Source organism: Phyllopteryx taeniolatus, chromosome 4 (genome assembly GCF_024500385.1).
Source record: "Phyllopteryx taeniolatus isolate TA_2022b chromosome 4, UOR_Ptae_1.2, whole genome shotgun sequence".
Lineage (NCBI taxonomy): Eukaryota > Metazoa > Chordata > Actinopteri > Syngnathiformes > Syngnathidae > Phyllopteryx > Phyllopteryx taeniolatus.
In genome coordinates this window covers 4,372,940-4,383,182 of record NC_084505.1, presented here as the reverse complement: position 1 = coordinate 4,383,182, position 10,243 = coordinate 4,372,940, and the positions used below count along the sequence as shown (strand labels likewise).

Here is a 10,243-nt window from a genome sequence, read left to right as displayed (position 1 = left end):
GAAGTGAAGAAACGGGTACAAGCAGGTTGGAATGGGTGGAGGAAGGTGTCAGGTGTGTTATGTGATGGAAGAGTCTCTGCTAGGATGAAGGGCAACGTTTATAAGACAGTGGTGAGGCCAGCCATGATGTATGGATTAGCGACAGTGGCACTGAAGAGACAACAGGAAGCAGAGTTGGAGGTGGCGGAAATGAAGATATTGAGGTTCGCTTTAGATGTGACCAGGTGGGATAAAATTAGAAATGAGCTCATCAGTGGGACATCCAAGGTTAGATGTTTTGGAGACAAAGTTAGAGAGAGCAGACTTCGATGGTTTGGACACGTCCAGAGGAGAGAGAGTCAGTATATAGTTAGGATGATGATGATGGAGCTGCCAGGCAAGAGAGCTATAGGAAGACCAAAGAGAAGGTTGATGGATGTCGTAAGGGAAGACATGAGGACAGTTGGTGTTAGAGAGGAGGATGCAGGAGATAGGCTTACATGGAAAAGGATGACACGCTGTGGAGACTCCTAACAGGAAAAGCCGAAAGAAAAAGAAGAAGAAGACTTATTGTGGAGCGCAGATCCACTATCTGCTCCTCCCACATTAATTTTGACCAAGCTGCTGAGACAGAAGCTACGTACTTGCGAAGCAAGCTGTTACAACATGCCTAATGCCTTACTAAATGTACCTATAATCGAAGCTCCTCCACTATCCTACAGATCTGGCTCTTGCCACTACTTCAGTTTTCATATTAACTCTGACCCTGATGGCAAGCTTGGTCGCAGACAACAGTATGTCAGAAGTGTCACTCAATGCTAAACTAGATTGGTATTGGCCATAAAAATGGCATGAAAATGTCTCTTTTTTTGTATTGTATTGAACTGAAACCGTAATTTTTTAAATATTGTTTCATCTCTAATATGCATACACTCTATGTACTCTATATTAGACATATTTGAATTATTGCGATGTGTTTGTATTCAGGAGAGTGAGCAATGCTGCGTTGGAAGCCCCCCTTGTAATCTTGTCAGTGAGCAACAGCACATTAAAATTCACCAACAAGTAGAGCGAAATAAAGAAGAGTGGCTTAGCCAGAGAGAAGCCGGGAGGATTTGTGTGTCTGTGTATTCCTCTGTCTCAGTAGCTGAGCAGCATCTCACACTGCATATCAACGACATGACAGAGGGTGTCAGCAACAAGGGACCTGAACCAGTGACCAGAAACAATCCCCAGGCAGACAATGTATTTCTGCTTCCCTTTCACATACCACTCCATCCCTCAATCCAACCCTCTACCCTTTTAAATCAAATTGACACGCTGCAAAATATTGCAACGTATCAGGACAAGCCAAGGGTACAAAAAATAAAAAATCAGATCTCTTTGATTGAAACTGTGTTTGAATAAAATAAAATACATTCACCATACATGCATACATACAAATACAATTATGATTACAAGAAAACATCTAAAATCAGCTTAAATAAATCCACTGGAGCAGAAACCACCTCAAGGCTCTGTGCTGTAATTGCCTTTCAAGTGTGCATCCTCTGCATCCCATGAGAACATTTCAGTTATTTTTTTGATGTAAAATGGTAAATGGACTGCACTTATATAGCGCTTTATCTACACCATCACAGTGCCCAAAGCGCTTTACAAAGCCTCACATTCACCCAGACACACACACACACATTCATACATTCATACACCAATGGGCAACTTCTGCCATGCAAAGCCCACTGGGGTTCAGTGTCTTGCCCAAGGACACTTCGACATGCGGATAGTCGTAGCCGGGATTTGAACCAGTTACCCTTCGGTCACTGGGCGACCTGCTCTATCGACTGAGCCACAGACGCCCCATGTGGTGGTGTGATGTGGCAGACGGTTCAATATTATAAACCAATGTCCTTGTGGATTTGTTTTATTGTTTTTGTAGTCTGGCTGCGGCGAGCTCTGTTTTCTATTTTCTACTCCCTTTCCAGTTAACCTTTCTGCACTTAGAATGACAAGATAAGCTTGTAACAAGATAAGCTTGTAACTCATGGCAAAAAGGTATTCACTCATCAGTGATGTAGTTTGGTGGGCAATGTGGATGAATGCATTGTGGATGAATGCGCCATTCCTTATTTACACACCATCCTCATTTCTCTTGCTGTCTCACAGGCAGGACACTGTCACAGACATTTACATAAGCATCCACTCAGCTGGCTGAATACCATCTCTTTACCATCTCTCCACATCGCGCTCACTCGTTCTTTGTGACTTTATCAGAAGGATTGCTGTGGAATATCAAGTACAGTGTCATCTCTCTATTCTAGTTTTTCCCACAGGAAATCATGTAAATATAATTTTCAGGTTCGAATTGTCACCTACATAAAACCTTAAATAACTGCAAGCATTTGTAGTAACATGTAGTAATAACAACAACATTGTCATAAGTGTAAAAAGGAATTCACTCAATCAATCAAGTGTTTATATATCCATCCATTCATTTACTTCCGCTTATCTGAGGTCAGGTTATGGGGGCAGCAGCTTAAGCAGGGAAGCCAAGACTTCCCTCTCCCCAGCCACTTTGTCTAGCTCTTCCGGGGGGGATCCCGAAGCATTCCCAGGCCAGCCGCAACACAGTCTCTCCTGCGTGCCTTTACCACTGGTGTCCACCAACGGGAAAATCCATATGCCCACACCTGCTCGGCGCCTCTTACAGTGGGCAACTCCAGAGTGGAAGAGAGTCCAACCCTTCTCGAGAAGACTGATACCAGAGCCCAAGCTGTGTGTTGAGGTGAGCCCGACTATGTCTAGTAGTAATTTCCCAACCTTACACACCAGGTCAGGCTCTTTCCCTGCCAGAGAGGTGACGTTCCATGTCCCCAGAGACAGCTTCTGTAGCCGTGTTAAATACAGCACCTTTCATACTTAGCAATACAGTGCCTTACAAATCAGGTTAACGCTGTTGCTATGCTAATGTAAACATAGCAGTGTTTCACTCTCCAGGCAAAGCTCATCGATTTATACGCATGGGGATCCATGAGCGCTCCTCCGGATCATGCCCCTCCCAGTCAACCAGGTACTGCATCCCCCGTCCCGGACGACGGGCAGCCAGGAGTTTCCGGACCGCAAAAACCGGGCTGCTGTCGAGGAACCGGGGTGGAGGAGGGGGCATGGAGAGCACAATGGACTCGTTTTAACAGTCTTTACCCGAGAAAAATTAAAGGAGGGATGGACACGCATTGACCTGGGGAGGCGCAGTGACAGGCTTGATCACCTTGGAAATCGGGAATGGGCCGACGAATCTGGGAGCCATCTTCCTAGATTCAACTTGGAGCGGTAAATTGCGTATGGATAGCCAAACCCTCTGACCCATGGTGTAATTTGGCACTGGGGACCACTTACGGTCAGCAGCGGCTTTTTAAACAGTGGACTGTTTTAATAGGGTCCTGCGAGCTCACTCCCAAATTCTCCTGCAGCGCCTCACCAAAGCCAATGCGGAACAAACGGAAGAATCACATTGTATAGAAGGGAAGAGAAAGATGACCATAAACGACATGAAAAGGTGAGTAAGCAGATAACGCAGTGGGTAAGGAGTTATGAGCGAATTCAATCCATGTTAACTGATTAGACCAACTTCCCAGATTATGAGATGCAGCGGAGTCCGTTCTCCAGCTACTGATTTAGTCTCTGTCTGTCAAATAAAGTCACAGGATGAAGAAGTGCGCGTGAGCGGATGATGCTGCTGTCTTACTATAGTAATTTGTAGTAACTTTATGAAGGAGGGGCCACAGAGAGGGTCCAGGCACAGTGTTGGGAGGCACCCCCCCACCCCAGAACCACCACTGGCAGTCAGACGAGAAGAAGAATGTGAGAAGAAAACAACTTCTTAGTTACTGTGATGTACCGTAATCAGACTTATGTTCTCAGTTAGTCCAGTCAGTTTTAAGATTTTGTCAGTGAAGTTATTTTATCTCTTCTGATTATTCTTTGCACTCCTCTGTCAGAAATCTTGTAAGGACCACCTGATCGAGGCAAATTTATGGTGGTATGATTGGCTTTCCTCTTCCGTATTATGGCCCCAAACATGCTCACTGGAACCTTCAGAAGCTTAGATATGCGCCTGTAACCAATAGCATCGTTATGTTTTGCAACAATTATTTTGCAATGGTCTTGAGACAGCTCTTCGCTCTTACCCATCATGAGATGTCTTGAGTCACACCTTGGCAATGAGCCCTTTTTGTAGACCATCAATTAGGACTGAACCAGCTGATATTCATTTGCACTGACAAGAGGCTGGATTGCTGTTTGATTATTGATAGATTTTAGGTGTTGTATTGGCTTTCCATGCTCTTTTGCACCTCCCTTTCTTCATGTGCTCAATATTTTTTCCCTGTGTCATTCCAGATCTTTACACAAAATTAATTTCTGATCTTATTTGTCCTAGTTTCTTTTTATGTATGGATTACTATGGTTGTTCCCCACATCTGGTGATATTTTCAGGCCAATCGCACCTTTGGAAGAATATTTAGTGAGAAAAATGGTGACGTGTTAAATACAGTGGGTAGGGAAAGTATTCAGACCCCCTTAAATGTTTCACTCTGTTATACTGCAGCCATTTGCTGAAATCATTTAAGCAATTTTTTCCCCATCATTAATATACAGCACCCCATATTGAAAGAAAAAAATTGAATTGTTGGAATTTTTCTTATTGATTCAAGAAAAACTGAAATATCACACAGCCAAAAGTATTCAGACCTTTTGCTGTGACACTCATATATTTAACTCTGTTGCTGTCCATTTCTTCTGATCATCCTTCAGATGGTTCAGCACCTTCATTGGAGTCCAGCTGTTTTTGATTAGGAAAGCCACACACCTGTCGTCTATATAAGGCCTTACAGCTCACAGTGATAGAGTGTCAGAGCTAATGAGAATCATGAGGTCAAAGGAAGTGGCTGAAGAGCTCAGAGACAGAATTGTGGCAAGGCACAGATCTGGCCAAGGTTACAAAAAAAAAGATCTGCTGCACTTAAGGTTCCTAAGAGCACAGTGGCCTCCATAATCCTTAAATGGAAGACGTTTGGGACGATCAGAACCCTTCCTAGAGCTGGCCGTCTGGCCAAACTGAGCAATCGGGGGAGAAGAGCCTTGGTGAGAGAGGTAAAGAAGAACCCAAAGATCACTGTGGCTGAGCTCCAGAGATGCAGTCGGGAGATGGGAGAAAGTTCTAGAAAGTCAACCATCACTAGAAAAAATAGATATTGTTGGCCTTAATTCTAAATGGCATGTGTGGAGAAAACCAGGCACTGCTCCTCACCTGTCCAATACAGTCCCAACAGTGAAGCATGGTGGTGTTTTTCAGCTGCAGGGACAGGACGACTGGTTGCAAATGAAGAAAAGATGAATGCGGCAAAGTACAGGGATATCCTGGACGAAAACCTTCTCCAGAGTGCTCAGGACCTAAGACTGGGCCGAAGGTTCACCTTCCAACAAGACAATGACCCTAAGGAAACAGCTAAAATTGTCATGGGTGTGTATTATGGTGGTTGTCTTCCCCCTGTCTCGTACACACCTGCTCCTGAGAGCATCTTCCCCACCTGTGCCTCGTTTACCCTAATTAGCCCATGCATTTAACCTCATGTCTCATTCTTTCTGGTCGCCAGTTCGTTGTACCTGATCACGTTCCAGCATTCCTTGTTTCCACGTCACCGACTCATTGTAAGCCTCGACCCTGTTCTGAATACTGACCTTGCCTTTTTGCCTCACATTTTTTGGATACTGCCTTTTCGGATTGTCTGCCTGTGTACCGACCTCTGCCCGTTTATTAAACCTCTCTTTTTTAAACTGTCCATTTGAATTGGAGTCGTGCATTTTGGGTCCTGTCCTTTGTTCCTTTCATGAGAGAAATAACAAATGAGTGGGGCTTCAGAACAACTCAGTGACTGTTCTTGAATGGCCCAGCCAGAGCCCTGACTTAAACCCAATTGAGAATCTCTGGAGAGACCTGAAAATGGCTGTCCACCAACGTTCACCATCCAACCTGACAGAACTGGAGAGGATCTGCAAGGAGGAATGGCAGCGGATCCCCAAATCCAGGTGTGAAAAACTTGTTGCATCATTCCCAAAAAGACTCATGGCTGTATTAGCTCAAAAGGCTGCTTCTACTAAATACTGAGCAAAGGGTCTGAATACTTATGGCTGTGATATTTCATCCATCATCCATTTTCTGAGCCTCTTATCCTCACTAGGGTCCCGGGAGTGCTGGAGCCAATCCCAGCTATCATCGGGCAGGAGGCGGGGTACACCCTGAACTGGTTCCCAGCCAATCGCAGGGCACATATAAACATACAACCATTCGCACTCACATTCACACCTACTGGCAATTTAGAGTCTTCAATTAACCTACCATGCATGGTTTTTTGGGGATGTGGGAGGAAACCGGAGTGCCCGGAGAAAACCCACAGGCATGGACGGGGAGAACATGCAACCTCCACACAGGTGGGTCTGGGGATTAAACCCCGGTCCTCAGAACTGTGAGGCAGACTCTCTAACCAGTCGCCCACCGTGCCACGTGTGATATTTCAGTTTTTCTTTTTTTAAATCTGCAAAAATTTCAATAATTCCATTTTTTTTTCTGTCAATATGGCGTGCTGTGTGTACATTGAGAAAATAAAAGAACTTAAATGATTTTAGCAAATGGCTGCAATATAACAAAGAGTGAAAATTTTAAGGGGTCTGAATACAACCCCAATTCCAATGAAGTTGGGACGTTGGGTTAAACGTAAATAAAAACAGAATACAATGATTTGCAAATCATGTTCAACCTATATTTAATTGAATACACTACAAAGACAGTATATTTAATGTTCAAACTGATACATTTGATTGTTTTTAGCAAATAATCATTAACTTAGAATTGTATGGCTGTAACACGCTCCAAAAAAGCTCACCTTTTCTTTTAACAACATGCAATAAACGTTTAGGAACTGAGGAGAATAATTGTTGATGCTTTGAAGGTGGAATTCATTCCTATTCTTGCTTGATGTACAGCTGTTCAACAGTCTGGGGTCTCCGTTGTCGTATTTTACGCTTCATAATGCGCCACACATTTTCAATGGGAGACAGGTCTGGACTGCAGGCAGGCCAGTCTCGTACCCGCACTCTTTTACTACGAAGCCACGCTGTTGTAACACGTGCAGAATGTGGTTTGGCATTGTCTTGCGGAAATAAGCAGGGACGTCCATGAAAAAGACGTCGCTTGGATGGCAGCATATGTTTCTCCAAAACCTGTATGTACCTTTCAGCATTATTGGTGCCTTCGCAGATATGTAAGTTACCTATGCCATTGGCACTAACACAGCCCGATACCATCACAGATGCTGGCTTTTGAACTTTGCGTCCATAACAGTCCGTATGGTTCTTCTCCTCTTTGGCCCGGAGGACACGACGTCCACAATTTCCAAAAACAATTTAAAATGTGGACTCGTTGGACCAGAGAACACTTTTCCACTTTGCATCAGTCCATCTTAGATGAGCTCGGGCCCAGAGAAGCCGGCAGGGTTTCTGGGTGTTGTTGATAAATGGCTTTTGCTTTGCATAGCACTTACGGATGTAGCGCCGAACTGTATTTACTGACATTGGTTTTTTTAAGTGTTCCTGAGCCCATGTGGTGATATCCTTTACACATTGATGTCGGTTTTTGATGCAGTGCCGCCTGAGGGATGGAAGGTCACGGGCAGTCAATGTTGGTTTTTGGCCTTGCTGCTTACATGTAGTGATTTCTCCAGATTCTCTGAACCTTTTGATGATATTATGGACCCTAGATGATGAAATCCCTAAATTCCTTGCAATTGTACGTTGAGGAACATTGTCCTTAAACTGTTCGACTATTTTCTCAGTCACTTGTTCACAAAGAGGTGAATCTCGCCCCATCTTTGCTTGTGAATGACTGAGCAATTCAGGGAAGCTGCTTTTATACCCAATCATGGCACCCACCTGGTCCCAATTAGCCTGTTCATCTGTGGGATCTTCCAAACATGTGTTTGATGAGGATTCCTCAACTTTCTTTTTTGCCACCTGTCCCAACTTTTTGGGAACGTGTTGCAGCCATAAAATTGTGCCTGTCAACACTCTGATGAGATGTTTCAGAAATGTGTCTCATCCAGCTTGCAGCTGCAATAAGATTTTCTCCAGGGCATCTTTAAACTGTAATCATGCAAGATGTCCTCACACTGAAGAGAAAGCGGTATTCTGTTGGAACAGTTATTTGCTCTTGCCTTCCACAAAGTCACTTCAACATTCTCAAGTGCCAGATGTCCCTTCACTACACAATAACTACTATTTATATTATTTAGCGAGGGCATCGTTGAGCCACAGTTTTCATTAGGATAGTTAAGATGGATGGAAACAGATGCTTCATCGTCAATAAACTTTGACCCTCACTAAGGATTTACACACAGTTTTAACAAAAATAACTTTATTTACTTTTGTTTTGACAGTCAAAAAATAACATTTATAAAATAAATAAATCAATTCCCATAAATAGTTTACATTTCAAGGTGATTGGATAGCAACAGTGGATTTACACAGATTTGGGGTTATTAATCATAAACATTTGTGTATATAACCCCTGAACTCCTTCACTTCCATTCTAAGATGCATTGTATCGCCTTCCTGGCTCCTTCTGCAGCTATTCTAGTCTACTATTTTTTCCCCCCTCAACTCTTTGGGATTGCTGGTGCAGTTCCTTCCTTGGAGATTCCCTGCACGTGGCATTCACTCTGCCTTTCTTTTTCTTTCGATGCACTCCATCTTCCGGTTCTCATCTTTGTTTATCCTTGAAAAAGTGAGGGAGGGGGGGAAAAGCTGGGTTTAGGCCAATGCACTAATATAAAACATCTGGAGGAGTAGTTGGGATTTAGTTTTCCCAGCTCCTTGAAAGCTATGTAATGGCGTGCTGTTTCTGGGGGGTTCTTTCGTGAAAATTGTATTTTTAAGAGGCTCGGATGATGTTATGTGTGGTATGTGCATCAATTAAGTTTACTCTAAAAGTTAGAAGTGTTATTTGTGTATGGCCTTACCTGTCCCAGCACCTAAAAAAAGCCTTGGCCATCTTTCCCTCAGTGTTCATGCAGATCTTTTCAGTGGCATTGTCTGGCCTGTTCATAGTTACACTGAATAAACACAAAGGGAAAATTAAATGAAATGCAGCACAAAAAACAAGAGGTTCAAGCTTTATATATTCACTTACATCAGTTCTGTTTTATCACAGCCGGGTCTCTTTTCAAGCACTTGGAAATCTGACATATTGCCTTTGATGAATTTGATTGTATTGTGACATGAGCAACGACCCGGAAAGTCATGACCTGAAAGCAGGATTTTTTTGGGATGCCATTAGGAACAAATACAAAGAACGCTATTCTAACTTTCAATTTGCACTTGAACTCACCTTGATAGAGCTGTATGCAAAATCCAGCCACAACTACCAGCAGGAGAGCAAAGCTGTTCAGAGCCAAAGCCATTCTTCTGTCCCAATATCCTCACAAGTGTTCCACTTGGAAGTGGGGAGAGAGGAGTGGAGGCTCCTGACATCCTCCTCCTGTTTTATATTTCGCAGTGAGTGGGTTTTCCCAGATTCCATGCTTTTTCCCGTCAAGCCGAACCGAAAGCATGCACTGGAAATTCCTCACTCCCCATGGAAACACACACTGGAATATGGCAAGCAAGAAGTGATTGTGAACAGGCAAATGATTAAGTGAATCCCCAAAGAAATAGTTAGTAACAGTAAAGGAAGTGGGTTTAGTTACCACTTTTCCTTGGCAATTCTGTGCATAGCCAACATTCAGTAAAAAAATAAAAATACAAATAGAAGTGACTTCCTGTTATTTACTATCTGTGTTCTAAGTAGAACTGAGACAATATCAGATATCAAGCAGAAATCCTTTAATTTTGTTACAGTTAAAAACAAATTGTGACATTTGAAAATGTAATAGGAGTATTTACATACTAAATATTCTTTGGTTGACTTTAGGAACTGTAACAGAGCTCAAATGTGAAAATATACTGTATAGAGTTTTACAATAAAGCAACAGTTAAATGATTTGAAATTATTAATAATTTAGTAATTACATTTTTAACATGAGTTGCCTACAACAACCAATGTTATTTGTCATGTTCAAGATTCTGCCATACGCTTCAAACTCATGGGGTCATGGGTTGTGCAACTTAAATGAAAAAAATATATTATATATTACACTGATCTGGGTAATAATTTATC

At 42.8% G+C, this 10,243-nt stretch overlaps 1 protein-coding gene across 1 annotated transcript; it reads right to left on the bottom strand.

Moving 5' to 3' along the window:
* Nucleotides 1–8,439: 8,439 nt before the first annotated feature.
* On the bottom strand, nt 8,440–9,636 carry cxcl18b (chemokine (C-X-C motif) ligand 18b). Its single transcript, XM_061771935.1, has 4 exons — nt 9,416–9,636; nt 9,218–9,332; nt 9,048–9,140; nt 8,440–8,803 (listed from the first exon to the last, which is right to left on the bottom strand). The coding sequence occupies exons 1-4, from the start codon at nt 9,486–9,488 to the stop codon at nt 8,743–8,745; spliced, it is 342 nt and encodes a 113-aa protein (XP_061627919.1). The 5' UTR covers nt 9,489–9,636; the 3' UTR covers nt 8,440–8,742.
* Between the last annotated feature and the right edge of the window lie 607 nt (nt 9,637–10,243).

Coding starts and splice junctions, on each gene's coding strand:
- cxcl18b (XM_061771935.1), bottom strand. CDS start 9,488: ATGGCTTTGGCTCTGAACAGCTTTGCTCTCCTGCTGGTAGTTGTGGCT. Junction 9,333..9,415: donor TTGCATACAGCTCTATCAAG/GTGAGTTCAAGT, acceptor TCCTGCTTTCAG/GTCATGACTTTCCGGGTCGT. Junction 8,804..9,047: donor TTTTTTAGGTGCTGGGACAG/GTAAGGCCATAC, acceptor CACTTTTTCAAG/GATAAACAAAGATGAGAACC.